Raw genomic sequence first — 25,501 nt, forward strand, 5'->3', positions numbered from 1 at the left:
TGTAAAGATAAAAAATTAAATATTCGATTTTCTTTACATTTCAAATAACAGAAGTAGCAGAGCTTATAAGATTAAATTGTATTAAATTTATCAAAATGTGCAAAATACTTTTATTAGGCAGAGTAAATTTTTTTCAAATTTCGACGACAATTCCGATTATATTTTGAAGAGCATTATTAATAACAACATTTATTTCTCTCCTCCGCCTGCAGCTTGTCAATGAACCAGTGACATCACCATTGTCTTCAGCCAATCATCTCAGCCAAACAGCAGAAATGATAGAGACCAGCAATCAGCAGCCAGGCGGCGGAGATTTTAATGGCCGCCACTCGGCATCGCCGGCACGCACTATAGATTCGCATGATTCCACCACGGGCAGCATGGACACCATTGTGGATCGCAGTCTGAACCGCGAGGAACTGCAACAGGTGGTGACCACCATCGAGCAGAGCACGAATACCACCAACACGACGGGTTCGGGTAGTCTGACCAACTCGCAAATTGGCATGCTGCAAAGGGATGAGCAGCGGAAGCAGCAGGAGGATCCCGACCAAGATCAGGCACGCCAGGATGCCCAGAGTCACATCTATTCGAGTCCCGTCTACGATGAGAAGCCGCCGGCGCTTAAAGTCCTCTCCGCCGCTTTGGACTTGGATACGGAGAAGGCCAAGGCCAGGAATGACGATGATAACCAGAAGCCCAAGCTGATTTCGCACCAGGAATTTAAACAGCAGCTTGAGGAGGCGATGGCCTCCCGGAATCCCAACCAGGTAAGCCATAAAAAAATCAAATAAAATCATTGAAAATTGTATTTAAGCAAAGCAAAAGTAAGATAAGCTCGTGTTTCCGAGCCTAACAATTATAAATAAAGGATCATCACCAGTAGATTGCAGATTCTTTTAATACCTAACAAACATTTTTGTAGTTGGGTAAATTTGTTTTTATATTTTATATACTTTTTGAGATGTGTTTTTGTGTTTTTGTGTTTTTTACAACATTATTGTTGCGTGCATTGGTTTTGCTTAAACTTCCTCATTTCCGGCCCAAAGGACCATATTCAAAAGTGGAATGGATTAATGTCGTTTAAAACCAAAATGATGCGACCTTTTTGACATAGAATAACTTCTATTTCTATTTGTGGTTCAGTAATTTAAATATATTTTTGACATTTCAAAATAAAATTATATATTTATATTTTCTGCATATAAATTAATCGTACGTGGTCCAAAATGATTTCTCATTGACTACTGTTCCTTCTGTGCAGGTGAATGCCACCAAGAGTCCGGCGAACACTTTGGACTCCAGGATCAGCCGTAAACAGCGCTGCCCACCGGAATTCATCAAGTACAAGGAGGGCAGCGAGGGCGGAGGCAGTGCCTCGTCATCGCTTTCATCGAAGGATCGGCGTAAGCGAAAGGCCAGCAACGAATGCTGTTCGGCATTTCCACTGCAAATAGTGCTGGGCACTTTGCAATTGCTCCTGGCCATTTCACTGGTGGCCCTGGGATCACTGTTGATCGTTCGAGAGGCGGCCCTTTCCATGGCTGGATGCGGCATCTGGACGGGATTGATAGCCGCCGTCACTGGCTCCCTTGGAGTGGTGAGCATGCGCAAGACACAGACGGCCTTCCTGGCCCTCAGTTTGGTCTGCATCGCCAGCAGCACCTTGGCCCTGGCCATTTCCGGCGTTGGTTTGTCCAGGGATCTCAACAGAATGGCGGAACAAAAGGGCGAGCAGGTACAACTGGGTATTCCCATTTATGGCCACATTGTCCACACTAATAGCTTTATCCCCTCCCTTCCAGCTTGATCTGATCAATACCAACAGTGAGGTATCCGCCGCCTGCGGGCTCATCTTCGCCCTATTTCTCCACTTTGTGGTCAGCATCGTCTCCGTGTACAGATGCGCCCTCCAGATTTGCACAAAGTGAGTAGAGTTTTTAAAACATTTCAAGTTTCATAGTTTTAGTACATTTAATCAATAATTAAGTCTCAAAATTGGTGTATTATGAGTGGAAATTAGATAAATCCTGAACGTATACGTTTAATTACATTCTCCATGAACATCAGCAACGACAATCAATTTTCGTAAACAATTTAATCATTAAATAACAAAATATGGCATTGGGGGAGCTGCAAAGCGTTTATATTTACAAAACTCAACTATTAATTTTCGGTTCCGGTTCAAATACCACACCAAATTTGTTTTGCTGAACGATTTCATTATGAATCTGATGTTTTGGTTCCGGCTTAAAAACCGGTAAGCATCAGTACAGCTAAAAAATATTCAACATTTTCAAATAAGTGTATTAAAATCAGCATAAATTTGTTGGTAAGCATTCACTTCAGACTCGACTTTAAACATTTTTGGTAGATTTAACTTTTTATAAATTAAAAGCCCTGAAATTCATACACTATTTGACTTTTCTTCTGCCATATATTATATAAATGTCCCGAACTAAATTAAATGATTCGTGCCGCGAATTTAAATCGACTAATTTCGGTTAACGGTCGATGCGAAAAAAATATTGGAGACCACCGTGACCGTGACTTGAGTTATCGTGAATAAGTCACGACTTGTAAGGCAGGTTGACTTCGCTCGGTATTTTCTATACTTTTTGGTATATTTGAAAGCCGCGGTCACACTTGCGTAGGAAAAATATTATAAAAAAAACTTTATTTATTGTTTAATGTGTAAATAATAGTGATAAGAAGCAACACAGCTGTGCGGATTGCGAAGCGGATAGCAAAGCAGACGGCGTATAAAACGCGAGGCATTGCGAAAGTGCAACTTATTGGATGTAAAAAGGGCAGCACGGAAAGCAGAGAAATCCGGAGAAGCAACAGCGCAGTCGGCAGCGACGCCCACGCAGCGGAAGTAATAAAAAAACGAAAAGAAAAGAGAAATCGGAAAGAGTGGGAAGAGCGGAGGAGGAGAAGGAGAGGGAGAGGGAGAAGGAGGAGCTGGTATTGTGGCAAAGGGGGCGGCGTAACACAGAAGCAGGTGGAAGAGGAGAAGAAACAAACAGGACAGAGGAACAGAAGGAGGAGGTGCGGCCGGAATTGAAGAAGAAGAAGAAGAAGCACTGGGAACCGGGAACTGGGAGGAGGAGGAGGAGCAGCAGCCCCACGACGCCCGCAGCCATTGACGTCATGCCGCTGGCCGATTCCCAAAAGGATCTCCGCCAGCAGCCTCAGCAGCAGCAGCACCAAAACCAACACCATCAGCACCAGCACCACCATAACGTCTCCATCTCCACCAGCAGCAGCAGCAACAACAATGCGGAGCAACAGTGCAGCAGCAACAGCAGCATCGGCTTGGGCCTCCAGCTGCGCCAGCGCATGCAGATCACTTCCTCCGGCTGCAGCAGCCTGGCGGTCACGCCCATGGAGCACACGCCCACGGAGGACGACGAGAGCGGTGGCGGCGGCGGCAGCGGGGTCACCACGGTGACCTCATCGCAGCGTCGCCAGCAGGTGCAACAGCAGTCCGCTTTGCAAGCTGCCCTGGAACAACATCACATCTCACCAGCGGCGGCGGCGACGGATCAGGAATCCTCCAGAGAAAGACCAGCGGCGCAGCGTACACTATGCCCGCCACCAGAGCTCATGGAGCTGAGTGACTCCGAGTCCCAGGGAGCCAGTGGCGGTGGCCGAGGAGGCAGAGAAGGCAGAAGAGAAGGAGCCGTTGTGGGCAGAGCCACTGGCTCAGAGGACACCGAAAATCTGGACGAAACGGAAAACGAAAACGAATTCGAGCTGAAGGAGGTCATCAAGGAGGGCCACGACAAGGCCGATCCCTCGCAGTTCGAACTGTTGCGTGTCCTGGGCGAAGGTAGCTTCGGCAAGGTGTTCCTGGTGCGCAAGATCATTGGCAAGGATGCCGGCACCCTCTATGCCATGAAGGTGCTCAAGAAGGCCACCCTTAAGGTGAAGGATCGCGTGCGAAGCACCAACGAACGCAAGATCCTGGCCGATGTGGGTCACGCCTTCATCGTGCGCCTCCACTACGCCTTCCAAACACCCGGTAAACTCTACCTGATACTGGACTTCCTGCGTGGCGGCGACCTGTTCACCCGCCTGTCCAAAGAGGTCATGTTCACCGAAGAGGATGTCAAGTTCTATCTGGCGGAATTGGCGCTGGCCATGAATCACCTGCACACGCTGGGCATCATCTACAGGGATTTGAAGCCGGAGAACATACTGCTCGATGAGCACGGGCACATTGCCCTCACGGATTTCGGCCTGTCCAAGCAGCCTCTGGATGGCTCCAAAACCTATAGCTTTTGCGGTACGGTGGAGTACATGGCACCGGAGATTGTGAACCGGAAGGGACACGATTTTGCCGCCGATTGGTGGAGTTTCGGTGTGCTCATGTACGAAATGCTAACGGGGAATCTGCCATTCCATGGCCAAACCCGTCAGGAGACCATGAACCAGATCCTCAGGAGCAAACTGGGCATGCCGGAGAATCTATCGCCGGAGGCACAATCCCTGCTGCGGGCCCTCTTCAAACGGAATCCGCAGAACCGTTTGGGTGCGGGTGCCCAGGGAATACTGGACATCAAGGCGCACTGCTTCTTTGCCACCATCGACTGGGTGGGATTGGAACGAAAGCAGGTGCGTCCGCCTTTTATACCGGCGGTTAGCCGTGACGATGCCTTCTACTTTGATGTGGAGTACACCTCGAAGTCACCCCGGGATTCGCCGGGTGGTCCCATTTCCGCCTCGGCGCACGAGATTTTCCGTGGCTTTAGCTTTGTGGCACCCGTCCTCCTGGAGGATCAGTGTGTAGCCGGCTCGAATAGTCGCTCCACCGCTGGCGGCAGCCCATTGCACAACATAGCACCCGTACCCGCCGCTCCGCTGGGCGGTGCGCCACGAACGCTGCCAGGTGTCCTGCCCGGCAACTTCCATGCCGAGTACAATCTGCTGCAGGAACTGGGCCGTGGAACCTTCTCGGTGTGCCGACTGTGCGAGCATCGCGCCAGCAAGAAACACTATGCGGTGAAGGTGATCGAAAAGGCAGCCGTGGCCGCCGCATCCACATCCACGTCGGCCGATTGCTGGGAGGAAGTGGAGATAATGCTGAGGTATGGCAACCATCCCAATATCGTCACCCTGTATTCTGTTTACGAGGATGCGGGCTCCGCCTATCTGGTCATGGAGCTGCTCAAGGGCGGCGAGCTGCTCGATCGCATCCTGGCCGTGGGTCAGATGTGCGAAAGCGAAGCCAGTGCCGTTCTACGGACGATTGCATCCGCCGTGGCCTATCTCCATGAGCACGGAGTGGTCCATCGGGATCTGAAGCCCTCGAATATGATATATGCCAGCATGCGGCAAACTCCCGAGACCCTGAAGCTCTGTGATTTGGGTGAGTGTGATTCCACTTTCCACTTTATATGGCCTTGTAGTGGAATTTCCAATTTTTTAGTTTGCATAAGGAGGTTTCTGGTTGCCAATCAGATTTATTATTTAAAAACTCCCTTTTGTTTTATTCCCCATATAAATATCAACTGTTGGAGTCCAAGAATTTGTTATACAATGCAGTTACTCAATAACCATTATATGGTTCATATAAAGAACTATAAAGAAAAGTAAAGGGCTTAAATTGAAGTAAAGATGCATTTTCTTATACAGTTGCGGTCAAAATAATAGTAGTGGTCGAACACAACATACCTTTAAGAAAGTATAGGAAAAAAACAAATTTTTCACTTACAAAAAATCCTGCAAAATACATTGAAAAAGAACTAAAAATTAAAATAAAGGGATTCGTGATTAAGAGCGAATATTATTTTTTATTTTTAATTGCAGTTCCGCAATTTGATTTAAAAAAGGGAAATTTAATTTTAAATATTTTTTTGATTTCATAAAAACATTTGTATTTCAAAAAAAAATTATTATAATTTTAATATTTTTACCGATTCTGGAAAACTATAATATAAATAGGCTTTTAACCTTGCCTTGGCTAGATTTTCAGGTTATCAATAGAGAATATTGATATATTTGTCATTTATTTAGCAAGATTGCTCACCTCCAGAAATCTCTAGCAACCTAATTCGGTTGGAATCTGTATGGGATGTTACGTTTCGATTCCAAACGATTTTTTTTCTTAAAAGAACCTCTAGAAATAAATCTGAAAATTGAAATGCAAGGCTATATTCTGTTGGGGTCTACGTTCCCGTGGATGGAGAAGTATCTATGACGTATGTATTTCTCTGCAGGCTTCGCCAAGCAGCTGCGCGCAGACAATGGACTCCTGATGACGCCCTGCTACACGGCCAACTTTGTGGCGCCCGAGGTTCTAAAGCGGCAGGGCTACGACTTGGCCTGCGACATCTGGTCGCTGGGCGTGCTGCTGTACATCATGCTATCGGGCCGGACGCCCTTCGCCAGCACACCGAACGACTCGCCGGATGTGATACTGAAGCGCATCGGATCGGGACACATTGACTTCACCAGCAGTCGCTGGGCATTGGTCAGTGTGCCGGCCAAGGAACTGTTGCGTCAGATGCTGCACATAGTGCCGGAGAATCGGCCGACGGCGGCGCGAATTCTTGAGCATCCATGGCTGCGGGAGCAATTCGCCGGCGGTGTTCAGCTGACGGAGTATGCGATGGCACCCGGATCACAGCTTTCGCTGGGCGCCCAACAGCAGCAGCAGAATCACATCTCGATGGCCCTGCGTGGAGCTGTGGATGCCACGTTTCGGGCCATTGCCATACCGCAGGCGGCCAATGTGGGACCCGTGGAACTGTCGATGTTGGCCAAAAGGCGGGCCAAGGACCGAGCCAATTTGCACTCCTAATCCTGGGCCGCAGCATGGTGTGCACGACGCCAGGCCAAGAGGCTGATAATCCGGCTAGTTTTCCGACTCTATAGTATTCTGATCCATTGCTGTTGTGTCATACCGCGACGCCTCGTCCAGAATGGCAACGGTCACAGGCTGGATCCACATCCACATCCACTGGGCAATCCTCGCCAGCGCTGCCGCAGCACCAAGCTGCGTGTGGTTTAGGCTCGTGGGGTGTGTTCTGTAATCGGCCCGACTTTAAGTATTTAACGACAATTGTTGATTATTTATTTTATATAAAAGCATACCGAGATGCCGAGGCCAAAAAGCAAAGTGCAGGGCATCTATATACACATATATATAACTATACAGATACCGATATACATCTATATACATAAATATAGCTATTTATAAAACAAATCCTTGAGCAAGGGCCTCGAGTGCGTGTGTGTGTGTGTGGGTGACGCCAGGATCATCCCAGATGATACCTGATCATCCAGTAATTATCCACAACCCGAAATCGAAATCGAATGTAATCTCCACGCACACACCACAACTTTACAACATATAAAACAAAATGCATACATATTTTTAATTAAATTAATCGTAGCTAAATTTTTCAACATCACCTTGTTATTGTTGTATGACTAATTAATTAAAAAGCTAAACGAAAAAAAAAAAAATAATTAACAGAAAAACAAGGGCAAAAACCACGATCATTTTCTATTATTATTAACTACTTTTGTCGCCAAACTATTATAACAAATCGTAAAGAAGCTAAAGAAAAACTGTGTAAAGAAATAATAAGCCTAATAACAAAACAAAAAAAAAAAAAAAAAAAAAAATGAAAATGAAAATTTCCCACAAATTTTACTTGGAATGTCAATTTTGCACAAATAACTAAAAAAAAATTAAACAAATAATAATATACATAATTATGAGTTTATACAGCAAATGTACATAAAATCGTAGGCGAAAAAGGTGCTTTTTGGGCTCATAAGGCAAGGATTATCATAAGCCAGCAGTTTATTCCCACTTGCTACTCTTATTTAATGCTCTAATTTCAACATTTTATTCAAAGGTAAATTCTGCGCAGCTGAATTATAGTTTAAAACAGTTGTGACCACACAAAATTGGTTTCCCATTTCGTTCGCTGATGTCTTCCAACTAAAGTTGTATCGTTATACAATACCATAACGCACTGTAACTAGATTTAGAAAGTTACGAATTACCATAGGATGACTCAGAAAATAATTCGATTGAAGTCATTTCCAAACCCTCACTAACTTTCAAATACAGATATGATAGTGTCACCGTTCGATTATATATATATATATATATATATACGCCAATGAACGATCTGCCCAAGAACTTGTTTGCCACTCGAAAGACAACTAAAAATGTGATTTTATAAGAAAATTCTTCGCTACTTCGTTTGCAGTTTAATTTATTTCAATTTTTGCCAAGAAAACCTTGTTAAAAATGGTGTTACAAAGTATTATAAAAATTAAAAAAAAAAAAACAAATCAACATAAACAAAAAAAAAAAAACGAATAAATATATGAACAAAATTAATGTAAATTGTAATCAATTTTTGAGCAAGCTATGTATGTTCAACTGAAACACAAAAATTTCTCCGACATTTTTGGGGCTTATTTGGCTGTATGTGTGTGTGTGTGTGCTTTGAAAGTGTGTGTATGTGTGCTGTGTATGCGTGTGTTTGTATGCTAACAAGATTTATGCGCTGTGCCACTACTGAACTTACTGCTAACAAAAAAAAAACAATAATTGCATATACATACATTAGTATATACACCACCTAGAAAATGTTAGTTAAACTTGCAAATTTTTAAAAACAGACAACTTCCAAAAAAGAAAAAACAAAAAAAAAGCAGTAAATCGGATGGAGGGGAGGATTTTGTATGATCCTCCAATCCAAATATACAACAACATTTTAAGATAATGATTATATTATGATAAAAAGGATATGCAGTCAAGATTTATTGCTAAATTTCTAAAAACAATAGCTTAACAAAATGAAAGTTTCAAAAATAATGTACCCAAAGCCATTAAAGGCGTTGATGGTAAAACTTCAAAGATATATATTATATATGATATGCGGGTACTTCAAAAAAGCGCCTCAAAAAAGATTTAAAAAGTTATAAAGAAACCATGGCTCTTGATATACCAAATAGTTCAGCATTATTGCTGGTTTTCCAAACGCTTCTTAACATTTTAAAAAAATTCGTACAGAAATTATCGTAGCATCACCATTTCAAAGCTCATTTCGATAATTTGCACTTCTTTGAAATGTGTGCTTTATGCTTATGATCAAGATAAATACATACCATAACTAAATATTATGAAACAATATTATAACTGGCTTGTGAACAAAATTTTGAACTTGCACAAGAAAGACAGAGATGGCAGGCAGTCCCCAAAAAACACAGAAAAATCTAACCAAGTATTTGGAACCAAATACTAAACCCTCACAGCCACTTAAATCATTACACATAATCTTGGACCTCGATCTCAACCTGGACATCGACTAAACTCCCTAAAAAAAAAACAAAATAAATTTGTATAGATATGGATGCTACGTACATATATTTTCTTAGTAGATTTTTACAGCTTCCACAACTATATAATATGAATGAAATCCGAGAACACAACTAATGAATTAGCAACATTTTATTGTAATTGAAATCGATTCGAAATTATTGTAAAGTTGAATCATAGAAACCAAACAGGAGAAAATGAAGTGAAAAAATAAATTAAATTCGAAGTTTGAAATTGTTTTGATAAAATGGGGTTTACTCATATGAAATTTTTAGTCCATTTGCGGTATATGTTTATCTATGATTTAATAAACGTAAAGCAAATGAATCATGTTCTTATCTGTGGGTTCTTATCATTTTAGATAAGTCTTACCACAAAATGTTATAAAAAATTATTCGGGAAGGTCTCCCACAACTTGAGAAATCTTTTTAGCCAAGCCAAAAGCTATGTACTATGTACTATATTATATTACTTTATTTATTAGCTTATTTTATCTTAAAGTTCTTCTGACTCACACAACTTTTCTCTAAAATTTTCTCAACCCAATAATAATTACGCTTGTTTCTAGGTAACAATAATTGTTGTTTTATTTTATTTTATCGTTTCACTGCTTAAAATACTTTTTAATTCTGTGTTTAGCTTTTTTTTTTGTTTCGTGTATGTTTTTAATTGGAATCATAAGGTTTTGATTTGTGATAATTGAAAATCTTGCCGTTATTCTCAGGCTTTGTTCATCCCTTCATAAATTTGGATCAAAATAAATACACTTAGTTAAAGTAAATTATTGTACAATGCAATTAAGTTGACTTGCGGTTCTGTTTTCTTTTTTGTTTTGTTTTTTGTTTTTTTGTACATAAGCAAATTATGTAATTAACTTTGAATGTTTTGAATTTGTTCTTGTGTGTGGAGTGTAAAAAAATATAGATGTGTTTTTTAACTGTCGCATCTGCATCCGTTTGAATATTGCTGTGTCGCTAAATAAGCCCCATAAAGCGGCCTGTGTGGCAGGACCCTTGTCCTTGTCCTAGTGCTTTCCCTTGCCCTTGCGGCCCTTTTGTTGCTGCTGTGGCGTCTGCTGTCGCGTTGTCGTCGCCTCCTTTTCCTGCTCCTTACCATTATCCTCTTCCTTGCCGGAATCTGCCGCTGGAATGTAAAATAAATAGTTTAAGTATATGTATATATATAGATAAATATTTACAAGAGTTTGTTTTTATTTATGCATTTTGTTTTGTAGAGCCATAAATCTTGGTGTAACCTGTTTCTTGAGTATTTTTTATTACATTCAAACTAATTTGGAAGGCTTATAGTGCAGATAAACTTAATTTAAATTTGTTTCAAAAATAGGCTTTCATTTCACAAGCTTGGGTGCTTTAACCATGTCATTTCTAGATAAATGTGCGCAATCAGTTTTGTATTTGAATTAGTTTGATTTGGAATGTGCCTCTGCTCGAACTTTTAATTTAAATTGTACAATGGCTGGGCTTATGCGCTCACCTGCTGCATCCGCGTCCTTTAGCTGCATCTGCTTCAGCGCGGGGGTCAGCTCCACCACCAGGGTTTGATCGACTGCCTCCTCTGAATGCTGCTGCTTCGCCGGTTGCTTCTGCGCGGTCCGGGCCTCGTGGACGACCACCTCGCCCTCCTCCTCCTCCTCGACGACGTGCGCCTCCTCGGCAATCACGCCATTGAGCACGTTGACCGCCTCCTGGGCCATATTGGCCTGCGCCTGGCGACGACGATGCTCGAGATCCCGCTTGTAGTTCTGCGTCCATTCCACATGCTCCTTGTAATACTGGCTAACCGGGATCACAATCACCGATATGTCATCGACCGTGGCGGCCGCCTTGCTGTCGGCTAGTCGCCAATGCCCGGAATCGTTGATTTTGCCACGGGCACGGGCCACCAGCTCCTGGGCGACCATCGTATAGCGATGCTTCTCCGTTGGATATTTGGAGAGCGTCTGGAAGACGGTGCGTGCAACAGCCTCATTCTCGGACACATCCCACAGGCCGTCGGTGGCCATGACCAGCACACCGTAGTCACCGTCTCGATTGTCCTCGTCCGGAATGCACACCACCTGTGTGAGGTCCCTCTGCCTCACATCCGGATGGGGCGTGAGAAAGGGCTTGATCTGTATGCCCGTATTGATGGCCAACAGCTCGTGATCGCCGAAGCCACGCGTTACGCCCAGTGTGCCCAGCAGGCGACTTCGCTTGCCCTCGCCATTGACCACCGGCATGCGGAGATCCTCTCTGGTCAGCGTCTTGTACGTCCAGCCGCGCATTGTGCCCTGCCGGCAGAGGATGCGTTGGCCCATGTCCTTGATGTGCGGCCGCTTCGCGTACTCCATGGCCACATAGTGCTGGCCCATGAGATGTGGCTTCAACCGGGCCACATTTAGCAGTCGTTCGCGCTCCGTTTCGGGCGTGTGATCCGCTGAGAACGGCACTGGGTAGCAGCTAGCTTCCAGGGGATCCGGCTCAATGCCAGAGTCCGTAGCATTCGCGTGTGGCTTCTCGGCACGCGTGGCACGCCGCTGACAGAGCACGGCTCTGGAATCGCCGGCATTCGCCACATACATCTTGCCATCGATGAACAATGAAACGCAGGCGGTGCAGCCACCGGCATCGCGGTAACGATCACTGTCCTGCGCTATCAGTGAGTCCATGTTGAAGAAGGCACTCTCCAGCGCCCCCACGATCAGCTCGTCCTTGCTCACCCGACGCTGAAAGTAAATGGGGTGCGGGAATGTGGGATTCAGTTTGGTTCCATCCCCGCCACCGCCGACGCCACTGTTGGCCTCCGCATCCCGTGGCAGGAGCAGCTCCAGGCAGTCAACCAGCTTCTCGTGCAGGATGTGATGGAACTGATGCGAGGCGGCCAGTGCGGCTCCATATCCGGCGTGTCCGTCGAAGATGCCGAAGTATGTATAGGGAAGGTCCGGGTGCTTGTGCTCCGGATCCGAAAGCACTTGCCTGGCGATAGAAAGCGAAACACAGAGATTAGGTTTGACAATTACTCCAACTCAAATTACAAGCTATGCTTATTCTTCTTAACAAATCCTAATTTATTCTACAAGGTGAACAAATCCATCAAATATGTCTGACATTTAAGAATAAAAACGCAATATAAAGCTACAATGAAATGCTTATCAGCTTTCTATAGTAAATGATATATGTAATTTCTTAGAATCAGGAAGTTACACTATTGTTCCAATATTGTTTTGCTACCAGTCATGTTTACAAATTAATTTGTTTATGGAATGCGTTACATTTGGGTTGAACAAAAAGCTTACATGAGTAGTTGAGCTGAACAATATACATAAGTACTTCAGATGTACTCATTTTACAATTCCCGGTGGTTTTTGTTTACCAAAACCGTGTGTAGGTCTAAAATGCGACGTATACCTAATCAAAACACTATCTTCAACATGTGTAAATAGCAGTCTTACTTCTCAGAGATTTTTGACACTCTGTTCTGAGAAAACAAGAGAAACAAATACATCTATCTTGACGAGTAACTTATTAGTTTTGGTAATAGTGACGCAACCTTTAAACAAACATAGACCTTCGTATCACAAATAAGTAGCTTCTGGTTTAATACATTTACATTTCTTTGTATTATTTTTAAGACTAAAATGCAGTGGCTGAATATGTGCAAAATATACTTAGCACTGAAAAAATGTTAAATTTGATTCTGTTGAGTGCGAGGGAAATGAATTGTTTAAATTAAAATGTAAGAGAGAAATAAACAAACAAATAAGTCAATGATACTAAACAAAGGCATCAAAAAAGATTTCTAACGAAACCGTTTATTTTAAATAAAACAAATATTTTCCTAAGAATTTAAAATTCAATTTTTGATTGCTAGTTTCGATTCTTGAAAGACTATTTTAAGGATGATTTTCTTTTATAGGCACCTTTTCTTATTATTCATTTGGTATAGTTTTGAATCACTTACAATATATAATTTCATTTAAAATTGAAAGAGTTTATGATGACGAAATTGATAGTAGGATTTTTTTTGGGATAAGATTATTCTTATTATTTTTATAATGTATGTATTTGTTTAATATTTAAATTAACACCATTGAGTTGATTTTAAAGACAATTTACAACTTGATATATAACATTTATCAGATATATCTCACAGAATATGTTTAAAAAACACCAGGGCAAATGAGTATATGATGACAAAATCGATAGGACAAGATGTGTTTACCCCATGGGACTACTTTAGGGATGATCCTACAATCTATCAATATATATTTGACTTGCTTTTCTATCTTCTCTGAGATTCAAAAAAGATCATTGTTCAGATAGGACAGCTATATCCTGGGGGAATATATAAAAAACACCTAAACAAATGAGTATATGATGACAAAATCGATGAAATGATGAGATGACGGCGACGGCGACGGTGACCCATATTGGCCGCACCACTCACCGGCAGAAGGCGCCCTGGTCCTCGTTCCATTCAGACTTTCCGGAATTGACGCACTCGGCGTAACCGGTGCCCCAGGGCAGCAGGTTGATGTCCCGCGGCACGATGATGGGTCGCACATTGTGGTCCGCGGAGGCGCGCAGTTCATCCGGCGTGAGAAGTTGCAGAAAAGGGGGCCGCGCGTAGGGGAACTTATCCGGCATCGGTTGTCCGCCGGAGCCGCCGAACCGGAGACGCTGGTGCGGCGAGCTGTGGTGGTGATGTTGGTTGTGATGGTGACCGCCACTGTTCCGCTCACCGCTGCCCGGCAGAGGCGGTAAGTCGGGCGCTATGGCCGATATAAAACGCTCCTTAAAGTTACTAAACATTTTTCCTCGTTTTTGTTGTCCCTCTCGCTCGCTCCCGTTCGCTTGGCTCTTGCGCTCTCGCTCACTCCCACTGACGTGGCGAGCTTGCGTTGTTGTTGTCCCGTTGCTGTTGTCTCTTCTACTTGATTTTGAATAATACCCAGAATATCGTGATTATCGGTTATATATTGGATGCGGACTTATCAAGACGGCGACGTGGGTCTCCGTTCTGAGGCACTGGGCTACAAGGCGAACGAGCTGCACACGCTTGTTTGCAAAAACTCTGCGGATCTATGCGGTTTTATTTTTTTTTTTTACAAAATAAATCGATTTGCGATGCAGTGTGACCGTGCTAACAGAGCCGTAAAATACCAACGTTCTAGGGGGAATGGGAGAAAAATACTAAGACTCTTATGAACAAAGAAATACAGTGAAGCCAATACGGCGAAGTAAAGTGCTCAAAAACCTCATATTTTGCTTCTCATAAAATTTCAATGCATTCAAATCCAAAAAATACGTTTAAGGTACATGTAAAAATTAAAAATATCTCCAAATTTTGGTTAACTTACCGCATTAACGTTTTATTATGTGACAGTCAAAAAAAAAGGACTGAATACCTTACATATATTTATGAACGCATTCACAAGCATTACTATAAGAAAATCTTGTTGTTTATATAACATTATTAAAAATGTGTTGAAAATAGTGTACAAAAAGGCTAACACATTTCAATATTGGCGCTCTTTTTTGAGAGTATCGAAAATATACCGGAAAAAACGCAAAACACAGGAATCTAAAAAATAAGACCAAATATCGATTGCTATAAAATTCCCAATTTTCCAGTATTGTTAAACTATGAAAACTATTATTTGAATTTTTCTTTTCTTTTTGCAGATCGGAGCACAGCGAGCTACGCGATGTCATTATAAAGTCGAATGCCTCTGGAATTGCTTTGGACCAACAAAAGGTTGATCAATACATAAAGGCAATGTCTTTAAATGGCAATGAAAAGGTGGACCAAATGTGAATTTAAAAAATATGAACCTTGTTTTTAATAGCTTTTTTTTTAACAGGTGAACACCGAGAAGCTGGCGGCAATGTGGATGTATGCCACCCAAATGGGCAGCCTGCCGCCTCCCACGGTCCGCAAATTGACGCCTCCTTCGCGCCAGATTATGCTTATTCCCTCGACCGCTGGCAGTGGTGTAAGTTTGTTTTCCCATTTGTTCGGTTACACATTACAAAATTTATTTATAATTAACTAGTAGCACATTATTTTATGTAGCAGTTTTACACTTTAATTGCATTTTTCTTGGCGGCATAACTTTCAATTTGCATTTCTTCATTATTATATTAATAATATTAATTATGTATATTTACAAAACTATATTATTTGGAATTATAAATTCACCCTGTTAATATGATTTAAAATGAAAATTATATATCTTATTTTTTCTTTCTACGTATAATTTTATTTTTTGTATAATTAAGGTATAGCAGTTGATCTTTTTGTGTTATTTATTGAACTTCTTATTTTAAAAGCTTGTTACTTTGATACAATTAATGTTAAAATATTTAAGTTTACTTTTCTAAAGTATTCAACTAATAAATTATATGTTTTATTATCTTAAATTTCGTTGTTATATCAAAAATAATCATAATTGTTTAAATTAATTTTTTTTAGGTCAAAAATAATCATTTTCTTGAAGAGTTCATAAAAATCAGAAATAATTATTTATATGTAGTTTTTATAATTTATCTTTTAGTGATTACAGTCCCTGCTTTCCCCAGATTCTATTGAAATGTTATTATGTTGATTATGTTGATGGTAATGCTTTTTTTGATTTAATTTAGATGGCTCCGCCGCCACCGACACGCCTGCCTCCTCCACCGCCGGGCGCCGGAGCTGGACTTTTGCTGCCGGTTCCGCCGCTGCCGCCGCAATACCGTGGGATGACCCTTCCGTACATGCGAACCGCACCCGGACCCGGATCCGTGCTCTACGCTCATCCGCATCCGGCCAGTTTGGGCGGCACTTATCGCACCCACAAGAGCACCAAGTCGGCGGAGATCAACGGACAGCGGAGGCGCCGGCGGGCAGGCAAATCGGATGCCAATCGTCGCCAGCGCCGCAAATCGGAGGCGGACGTCCTGGACGGAGCACCCAATTTCCAGTACACCGGTCTGGATCGAGCCATAGCCGATAGCTTCTTGGCCAGGCAGGAGCAGTCTCAGGCGGGCAGTCACATCGACTATTCGTCATCCGCATCCTCGGACTTGTACGGCGGTCAGAGGGCCTCGTCCAAAACGAAGATCGTCTGCCGTGATGTGGTGATGTAAGGGGTATGGGTATTATGGGGTATTGTGGTCCCAACAAACACCAAGACCCCCTCCCCCGACCCCCATTTCATCTATCTTTTGTACATATATTTTCCACAGTGCAGCTTCGAAGGTTTTTCTTCGTGTGGCTTTGCGATACAAATTATCCTTTTTTTAGTCCTATCCATAACTTTATCCCTATATCTACATATGCGTATTAATTGTAAGTCACTTATAAATATGAATCGAATAAAGTTATATTAAACTAACTCAAATTTAATTCATTCAACTTTGTAATCTAGTTCACCAATGAGAAAGAGATTTTTTAAATAAAATAAACAATCATTTTAGATCGGATTCTTTTAAAGATTTTTAAAGTTTTAGGGCAAAATTGTTGTCTGTCTATGCGAGATTCATTTTATTAATTATTTTTTAAAATGTTTTGATTGTTCCCATGGGAGCTATATGATATATATCCGTCCGATTTTGATGTAATTCACACCTTAGTTCTAAATTATCTAATAACTAACTGAATAACTGATCTAAAAATCGTCATAGCTTCAATGATTCTAAACATAAACGCATATGAATCGAAATTAAAAGAATATTTAATCTTGGCAATAGCTATGTTTGGTAAAAAAAATAAAATTGATAATTTGCTAGGAATAATTGTTTATTTGTGACAACCTGAATGCCCTCTTGGCCGTGTTTATAAAATCCGTAGAAAATGATTAGTTAGATCTAGAAATCCTCGTCGCTGTGGTGCTCCGCCTTATTGGCCGTCTTCGGTCGCAGCGGTAGTTCGCCTGTTAACTTCAAAATGCTAACGTCATCAATAGAGTTGAGGTCAACTGGGGAAAATAGCATTACAAGTTGTGTCGAATGGGGAGCACAATGGTCAGACTTACAATCATCATCGCCGGCGCCCAGGGCAATATTGCTCATGCCACTCAGCCCGCTGATGCCGCTCATTCCGCTCATCCCGCTCATGCCCATGATCTCGCCCACATCCAGTTCGCTGTCGGAGCTGCCGAAGCTGCTGTCGTCGTCCCGAGAGTTGAGCATACTGCTTCCGGGTCCATTGCGACCGTTTCGATGGGCGCCACCTCCAGCAGCCTCTCCGCCAGCTGCTCCTGCCCTTCTGGATCCTCGAGCGGCTCTGGCATCACCACCTCCTCCCTCTGCTCCTGCCGCCCCTTTCCCTATAATTTGTTCAATTTCAATATTTCAGTTTGTAAATATATTTAAAATAAACTGATAAATAAATTAAATAGTAGCTAATAATAAAAATTGTTATATTGAATCCAAATTTAAAAGGGGCAGGATGGTTTGCAACTTCAAAAAAGTTATTTTTTATAATTTTTTATGTGAGCACAACATCTGAGGCATATCCTGTGAAAATTTCTTGTCGATCGGACTTAAAATCGCTGAGATCAATTTTTTTATATTTTATCAGGCAATGATAGGTTGATTTTTTATGTAAAAATGGTGCCTTTGACTTTAAAACTGCGCCAAAAATTCTAAATCGCATATTTTTCAATTGTATTTCGTTTAGCCGCACAAAAAACTAATATATTAATTTAATCAAGTAATTTTTTTTTATTATCACAGTGACGCCATTTTTTTTGAAGTGACATATTAAAATCAATTACCAAAATAGTCAAATAAAATATTAAATAAAATGTATTATTTCCGTCAAAATAAAACTGTTTAAAACCGAAACTTAACTTGCGCAAAAGGAGTATATCCGTTAATCATTAGCGGCATTTTTTTTAAGCTAGAGTTTAGAATTTGGCTTTTTCCCAAAGTGCAACTGTTCACTCAATTAAATCAAAAAAATGTTAACTTAAGTAGGAAATACTTGAGTTTACTATGTGTTTTTTACCAGTGTACTTGATATGGCTGAAGGCATGTTTTATGTTTTATGTTTTATGTTTTTTTTGTTATCGCTAATCCAAATGAAATTGTTTTTTGTCTGGTCAAAAGCTAGTGACTAGCTTGTGAGCATTGCTGTATCTCCTTACCTCCGACTCCCTTCCTGCTCCTGCCCGTAGTGGGTCTCATCCTGGAGGTGGCGGTACCCGGACGCTTTCCCTGCGCCGCGATCAGGTTGATCTGCTGCATCAGCTTGTCCTCGTCCCGTATGTCCGGTATTTCCGAGTCCAGGCCGAACACACTGCGTCCATTTACCACCATTTCGAGGCCGGAGACCGCGGCGCCGCCATCGTCATGACCGTGGCCCTCGTCATTCAGGTTGTCCTCGTCCTGGATGTCATCCTGGTCGTCAACTTCATCGTCGTCGTCGTCGTCGTCGTCATCATCATCGTCCTCAATAAGTCCATCCGGTATGAAGGGCATGGATGTCTCCGCCGGCTTTTGCAGCAGGGGCGAGGCAATGGGCGTGGCCCGTTTGGTGCGCAACTCCAGCTGTGACTTCAGAGCATCCCGGACATGCAGCCGTAGAAAATAGCGCTGGAAGAGCTGCTGCAGCTCCTTCTCGCACTCCTCGAACTCGGCCATATGGGCCGGTCGTATGCGATGCAGGGCCTCCAATCTTTGGCGGGTCCGCTCGAGTTCCGCCCGTCGACGTTGCAGCTTGGAGCCCAGGGCATTCAGCTCGACCTTGGCCGCCTCCAGTTGGGCGCGACTGGACTGCAAGCGCACCTGACTGGCCTGGATGGCGTTCTTCAGCGTCCTCTCCACGCTGAGCAGTTCCAGCGGCTTGTGGGCCAGCGATAGATGCGCCTCCTTGTCCAGCAGCTCCTGCGAGAGCAGCTCGTAGATGGCTGTGCCGCGTTGCGTCAGATCTGCTGCCAATTCTCGTGCCTTGCGCAAATCCTCCATTTTGTCACCAATATCGACGGGATTCAGGCTACCGTACTGCTCCCTGTGCTCCTCCTCGTCGCGATCGGCATGGTTTTGGCCCGGGGCGGTCAGAAGACGGGTTACCTTTTGAAGTTCCGCTGCCGTGACCGAAGCGGCTGCATACAGCTTGCGGGGATTGAGGCGTATGGCCGCCTTGGTCACGAAGAATTCCGTGGCCGAACGGACGAGGAGAATGCGCTGCTCCTCGGACTCCACGCCGCCGGGCAAATGGGCACCCGGCTCCAACAGGCCGGCCAGCCATTGCAACAGTTCGGCGACTATGTGGAAACTGGCCAGGCTGCCGTGCGGATTGGCCAGGGATTGCAGGGGAAATACCCGCGGAAAACCCAACAGCTTGAGATGTTCCCCCAGATCTGGAAGCACAAGAATGCGAAGGTCGGTGGTCGGTGGTTAGTGGTTAGTGGTTGGTGGCTATCTGGAGGGGATAGAAGCAGAAACACGCACCTCGCACATCCTTGAAGGACATTCCTGGATGCCGACGAGTTTTACACCCGTTTTCACCTGTTTTTGCTGCGCCGGCTGCGCTACCAATTGCGTTTTCCACTCCGTCATTTGTTGTGGTCTCTGGCGCCTTTGTTTGCGCCACCGAACCCCAAATTGAAGGTTGCCAGGCAACGCAAAATGCACTGGCAAAAAAAAGTATATCAGCACACCATATTAATAAGTATTTTAAATTTAAAACAATTTAAAACAATACCCAGTTTAAAACAAAAATCAAACACCAAAATTAAAAAAAAAAAAATACTTAACTAAGTTCGATAATCACAAAGTTAATAAATTTAAATAAAAAATGATCATTAAAATCTTAATTGGTAATTACATAGTTTTGTTTAGTTTTCCACACACGTTAACGATATCGTTTACAAAGTTTTAATCCACTGGGTATATACATATATGACTCTTAGTCTTTTTAATCTAAGTATTTTAATTGATTTTCGGTTATAACTTTATGTTTTCATTTGTTTTTTAAATTTTAAAATTTCGGTTAACTTGCATAATTATTTAATTGTTTGTGCTTCTTTTTATTTTTCCTCTTGTATTTTAACTATATTTTCTTACAGTGTTTACCGGCTAATTGTGACTAGCTTTAACTCGATTGCTGTGGTCGGTCATACAATTCACCAAGGAAACGGTTGCGCTGGAAATGTAAGGGATGTAAAGGTCCATTTTTTCTTGTTATACGATATTAAGGAATGTTCATCTGGTTGTTCAGTTCCGACGACACAGGGCTCCTCTCAAGTTAATAAAGCGATTGGATTTGACCAGTTGCTTATCAAAAGTAGCCCTGTACGACGCTTACTAATTCATGCTTTTCCACTTTATATTTTTATTACATATTACTTCGATTTTATCTAATTTCCGTTAAGTTTCAATTAAACGCTTTGTGCCACTGACAGATTGTAATTAGCGATTAGCAATTAGCTTGGCATCCTGTTAGCCTGAGGGTCAATATAAAAAGTATGCTGAAATATAATGGATTACTCGGTATGAAGGAGCTAAAAATTCCATATTTTTTCAGAAACAAGAAACGAATATTAAAATAAATTAAATCTACCAAAAATTTAGACTTGAGATAATTACTTAAAAAAAAATTGTTTGATTTAAAAGAACTATTATGAGTCGATAGAAGTAGAATGGATCGATAGTTTTTGTTCGAATAAACATACATATGGTTATTTATAGCAAACTTTACTGCAAACAGAACGCTTACATATGTTTTATTTCGGTATAAAATCAAATCATTTGCATGCATTTAAATTGATTATTTATTTGAAGAGAAGAATTTTTTGGCATGGACTTTTGGTAGAGTAACTCATGTCCGGCTTTACTCCCGGCAGTAATAAAACTCAGTCTCAGTCTCTGGGTTTTAATTGCAATTCAAGTGGTGTGAATCGCTTGTTACCATATGAATGCCCCGAATCGCGGCGATGACAGCCACTCACATGAGTCCTTGGTCTTTGGTCCTAGATGGTCCTGGTCCTAGGTCCTTGCTTCTCTTCTCAGCTGCTTAATCAGTTGACAGCCAGCCGAGCCACGCCCCTCGCCCCGTGGCACACCCACCCACGCCCAACTCCCACCTTCCGCCTCCCAAACTCGCATGGCCGAGTCTTTGTGCATATTTAAGCAGCATCGGGCGGCGAGCTGAGGGGATGCAGTCAGTCGCTCCTCCACGTCAGTTGGCCTGCATTTGACGAATTTTCACGCGTCACGCATTTGCAGTGACCTCAGGGCTCAAAGGCTTTCTGCTCGGCCCGGCACGGTCCGTCCGCCAGTTTTGTCTCGCTTTTCAGGCTGTTTACACGGCCAGAGTTTCCGAAACGGCAGGAACCGCGAAAACAATATTAATTGATATACAATATATCACCACAAAGGAATTGAGCATATATATAGTATCATATCTATTGAATATTTTGGTTTTTTTTTGGTCCTATGTTTGATAAGTAAAACAAAAACAGCAGATTAACTATTTTGTAAAATATCAAAAATAATCGGTATAGTAATTATCACTCAAATGACTTTGGCTTTAACTTACACCACAGCTTGGCTTAAAAAACTGGTAAAACTGTGTCTAAACAATTATCTTGCGATATTGAAATAACAAATGCCTTAAAATGAACCAACTCCTTAAAAGAAACAAAAAAGTTTTAGATATATGTCCATCTCAAAAACAAAATCTAACATTTCAAAAACTTTTTGCCTATCCACAACCTTTAAACCAGGACCTATAAACCCGAGTAATATTGTCTTTGAAATTTGATAACCCCGCATAAACGTCGCCTGGTCGTGAGTGTGAAATGATATGGGCTAGACCTGTGTTGTTGTTGTCTGGGAACCTCAATTCTTGGGCTGCATGGTGTTTATCCAGTGTGTTTGGGGGTGGTATTGGGCGGTGGGCGGTGGGCTGTGTGAGGGTCGACCGGCGAAGGCATCTTAGTTGGTTCTATCAACTCCATTGGCATCGTCATTTGGTGGCCGGCGTCGGCTTGCATGTACTTATGTCAACATGTGCATATATTTGCATTGCCCCGGGTGTCGCAATATCCCATTGCGCTTTTAATGGCAAAGTTCTGGCATGATGGCCTTTTTCTGGCCTCTTTGAAGATCCTCTTTCTAAAGATCCAAAAATAACTCCATACTGTTTGCTAGACCTTTATTAATAGTACAAATTGATTAACACTTCAAGTGAATAACGTGATATATTTTTTTACACTCGTCTGTGGTCAAAAGATGTTCCTTTATGGTATATAGTGTTGGAACCATCTAACCTGTCGATCCGGCTGCTGTAGAGCTAGGTGGTGGTGGTGGTGGCGGAGCTCTGAATTGTTCTCCAGTGGAGTTGTGATGATGAGCGGCAGTCTCCAGTCCACGAACCAAACCCACTTCTGCCATGCTCGGTTGCTAAAAATATTTGAATTCTTTTAGACAATAGGACAGCAAACAAAAGTGTTAAGTAGAAATTTTCTTTTAATTTAAAACAAATTGGGCAGCACATCATAATGCGTTTGGGCCAAATTAATTAACAGACTAATTTGTATAATTTGTATAGCTTTCTGTTGTGCCTGCTTATTTTTGTAAATCTTAAATTTAATTTTTTTTATACAAAATTTAATAACACAATAATTCACAAATTTAAACTCACCATCAGGCAGCAGCTGAAGGCCAAAAATAACAACAGAAGGAGACGCATCTTGGAGTTGAATGATGTCCATTGGATTCAAAAACCTGGCTTTTATGGCCCCGCATTGTTTATCTTTGACAAAAATAATGTGTACAAATTGCTTGTTCAATTAGTTTGTCACATATAGTACCAAATTGGCGTGTTGATTTCATAATAATATTATTTCAACAAGTTCGCAGTTATCATGTGCACTGATGCTTTTATTTTCCGGTAAAAGAATATGCTTTGTTTGCATTTTGTGTATAGTTGTTTGTATCCATTCGTAAATAAGGTATATTTTATTTAAACTTAAATTGTGAATGTTTTTAATTAATTTGATAACCTTGTCCGTGGAAAACAATGTTATTACAGTAAAAAACAAACATTATTGAAAAATTACGGTGATTTTCCAAAACTCAGAAATATACTCTTATTTTCAGAGCTTAATTTATAATTTAATTTTCGGGATCAGAAGACTTTATGTAGATTTTATAGCTGCCACAGCGAAGATCTTAAACTTTTTTGAAACAATTGTAGTTCATGTACAGCATGGTTTACAATTTATATATTATTTTGAAATCTTGAATAAAAAGTAAAAAATAAAGGCATAATGTTATATTTTTAGCTACCTTTTGTAATCCATAATTGGCACCACTAAGGTCGAGTGGGCGTGGCAGGCGGCCGTGTGTGGGTGGCCTCCCTCCCAGCCGGAGCCAATCTGCATCAGACTACAAACAGGCATTGAGTCACGCACTCCGGCGTTAAGGGGTTAAGCGGGGGTCTCGGGGAGTATCAGGATGCTGCTGCTAAGGGGTTAATGTGGGCGGAGGGCCGTTGGCGGGACAGGGGCTGCCACCCATGAACACTACCATGTGCAACTATAACCAGCCGGCGGATGAATAAAACCCGAGACGCAGGACTTCAAGGATGTTAACACCCAATCTGAATTAACCCTTGGCCCACTGATTAACCCCTGAACTTTAAATGGCTGGACATACACAAACATATTTTAGGTATTTCTGGGGGCCCAATCTAATGGAGTGGATAACAAAATGTATTTAAATACATATATTTATTTGTATTTATGAATGAATGATACACATTCTCCTTCGGTGTTTAAGAATAATTTCTCAGCAAGTTATTAAACCATTTTCATGTTTGATAGAAGAAATTCAACCTATTTTTTTTATTTTATTTAATTTAACTTTTAACTTAGTAGTATTTTAATTTATTTATAAATTTACTTTGGCTGTCTTATGTTAAAATTTGTACCAAGCAACAGGAACTTTGAGAGTATTCTGGGCAATTTATAATTGTAAACAAACTGCACAGTTTAGCTTTAAAAAAAATGTGAAATCATTTAATACCATGAAGAAAAATGTGATATGCTTTAGAAAGAATCATTTTTTATATAGTTGTACAAAATTTGTAAACAATAGTTTTGCATTACTCAGTCAGCAAAACCTACTCACCGTGCTGTTTAGAAAGCACGCCTGTAGAGAAAGCAATTGCTATTCAAATAACTTTACTTACACCAAAACTGTACTTTTTATTTTGATAAATTCCAAATGGCTTCAGCCAGTCCAATTCCGAGTTGATATGCAAATATATCAACATTGGTTTCCTAATTATGTACATATTTTCACTCATTCACTGCTTCTTAAGCTTATATTTGCACATTTATTCAGTCATATTATTTTCCATAGCTACGCTATTTAAATGTTGACAGCATTTCTAGTTAAAAGCCAATATTTTGCCTTGATAATATTGAAATGTTTTTGCATGGCCTTGCTTAATTTCATTTAATTTGAATGGCATTAGCACGAATGTCCTGTCATTAGCAGACGAACTTGATCCTCCTTTGTGGTTTTCGTTGCAGGATTGCGAAAACCCGTAGTTGGGATAATTCATTGTCCGGCAATTGTTGTTAGGCTGTGTTGTTGTCAAATCAATGCTGCATAAATATTTCGCGTTGACATTCGCAAAGCTCTGCTATTTGCATTTTTTTACTGCAGTCCGGAGCTCGAATTGCGACACAGCCTATAAATTAGACTTCCTGAAAGGATAAATTAGTAATTAGGTTTGATTACGACTAGTTGGCAACGCAATTCTGTGCTGAAATTTTAGTAAATGTACGGTTTGAACTGTTAAAAACAATTTGGTTTGAAAATTGTCAAATTTCATACACATGTTTAATTAGTTTCAATAAAGAAAAAATAAGAAAGAATCAGTTTTCACAAAAAATAGACCGAAATCAAGATAGATCTTATGATAATAGATGCATAATAATCGTATTTCAAACAAAATAAGGTCTTGAATTATATGTTACACTTGTTTTTTGACATCCTAAGCTCTGTTATGTTGTTTTACAATTTTTATATTATTTCAGGTCTCCTCGAATTCCCCGCAATATATTCAACATTTTTTTTTTAATCCATGTTTCTGTATAATTTATTTAGAATATTTCCAGGGCCTTCAAGCTTCGATTGCCGGGCT

At 41.5% G+C, this 25,501-nt stretch overlaps 4 protein-coding genes and 1 long non-coding RNA gene across 5 annotated transcripts in view; 2 read left to right on the forward strand and 3 right to left on the reverse strand.

Annotated features, from left to right (window-relative positions):
* The window catches only part of LOC108140878, a 28,143-nt gene extending 11,413 nt beyond the window's left edge, over positions 1 to 16,730 (forward strand). Inside the window, exons 2-7 of the mRNA XM_017263908.2 lie at positions 213 to 770; positions 1,265 to 1,738; positions 1,806 to 1,927; positions 15,037 to 15,154; positions 15,216 to 15,347; positions 15,997 to 16,730. Coding sequence (XP_017119397.1) covers positions 276 to 770; positions 1,265 to 1,738; positions 1,806 to 1,927; positions 15,037 to 15,154; positions 15,216 to 15,347; positions 15,997 to 16,482 — 1,827 coding nt within the window. The 5' untranslated portion in view covers positions 213 to 275 and the 3' untranslated portion in view covers positions 16,483 to 16,730. The remainder of the gene's footprint in view (positions 1 to 212; positions 771 to 1,264; positions 1,739 to 1,805; positions 1,928 to 15,036; positions 15,155 to 15,215; positions 15,348 to 15,996) is intronic.
* LOC108140876 (ribosomal protein S6 kinase 2 beta) lies at positions 2,002 to 7,728 on the forward strand. The gene is made up of 2 exons (XM_017263906.2): positions 2,002 to 5,374; positions 6,225 to 7,728. Exons 1-2 carry the CDS (start codon positions 3,154 to 3,156, stop codon positions 6,806 to 6,808), a joined length of 2,805 nt encoding a protein of 934 aa, XP_017119395.1. The 5' UTR covers positions 2,002 to 3,153; the 3' UTR covers positions 6,809 to 7,728.
* LOC108140877 (protein phosphatase 1H) lies at positions 9,932 to 14,494 on the reverse strand. Its single transcript, XM_017263907.2, has 3 exons — positions 13,799 to 14,494; positions 10,847 to 12,327; positions 9,932 to 10,495 (listed from the first exon to the last, which is right to left on the reverse strand). Exons 1-3 carry the CDS (start codon positions 14,161 to 14,163, stop codon positions 10,377 to 10,379), a joined length of 1,965 nt encoding a protein of 654 aa, XP_017119396.1. The 5' UTR covers positions 14,164 to 14,494; the 3' UTR covers positions 9,932 to 10,376.
* A 386-nt stretch (positions 16,731 to 17,116) lies between the features above and the next one.
* Positions 17,117 to 19,883, reverse strand: LOC108140879 (clusterin-associated protein 1). The gene is made up of 4 exons (XM_017263909.1): positions 19,792 to 19,883; positions 18,486 to 19,700; positions 17,370 to 17,663; positions 17,117 to 17,312 (listed from the first exon to the last, which is right to left on the reverse strand). Exons 1-4 carry the CDS (start codon positions 19,811 to 19,813, stop codon positions 17,203 to 17,205), a joined length of 1,641 nt encoding a protein of 546 aa, XP_017119398.1. The 5' UTR covers positions 19,814 to 19,883; the 3' UTR covers positions 17,117 to 17,202.
* Positions 19,884 to 22,491: 2,608 nt separating this feature from the next.
* LOC121467961 lies at positions 22,492 to 25,300 on the reverse strand. Its single transcript, XR_005977971.1, has 4 exons — positions 24,539 to 25,300; positions 23,635 to 24,037; positions 22,988 to 23,098; positions 22,492 to 22,746 (listed from the first exon to the last, which is right to left on the reverse strand). It is a non-coding gene; the product is annotated as an uncharacterized LOC121467961 (long non-coding RNA).
* Positions 25,301 to 25,501: the final 201 nt, after the last annotated feature.

This window comes from Drosophila elegans, unplaced genomic scaffold, assembly GCF_018152505.1.
Source record: "Drosophila elegans isolate 14027-0461.03 unplaced genomic scaffold, ASM1815250v1 contig_149, whole genome shotgun sequence".
Lineage (NCBI taxonomy): Eukaryota > Metazoa > Arthropoda > Insecta > Diptera > Drosophilidae > Drosophila > Drosophila elegans.

Coding starts and splice junctions, on each gene's coding strand:
- LOC108140876 (XM_017263906.2), top strand. CDS start 3,154: ATGCCGCTGGCCGATTCCCAAAAGGATCTCCGCCAGCAGCCTCAGCAG. Junction 5,375..6,224: donor CCTGAAGCTCTGTGATTTGG/GTGAGTGTGATT, acceptor ATTTCTCTGCAG/GCTTCGCCAAGCAGCTGCGC.
- LOC108140877 (XM_017263907.2), bottom strand. CDS start 14,163: ATGTTTAGTAACTTTAAGGAGCGTTTTATATCGGCCATAGCGCCCGAC. Junction 12,328..13,798: donor GACCAGGGCGCCTTCTGCCG/GTGAGTGGTGCG, acceptor TTCTATCGCCAG/GCAAGTGCTTTCGGATCCGG. Junction 10,496..10,846: donor AAAGGACGCGGATGCAGCAG/GTGAGCGCATAA, acceptor TTTACATTCCAG/CGGCAGATTCCGGCAAGGAA.
- LOC108140879 (XM_017263909.1), bottom strand. CDS start 19,813: ATGTCCTTCAAGGATGTGCGAG. Junction 17,664..18,485: donor GAGCAGGAAGGGAGTCGGAG/GTAAGGAGATAC, acceptor AACAAATTATAG/GGAAAGGGGCGGCAGGAGCA. Junction 17,313..17,369: donor GGGCGCCGGCGATGATGATT/GTAAGTCTGACC, acceptor TATTTTCCCCAG/TTGACCTCAACTCTATTGAT.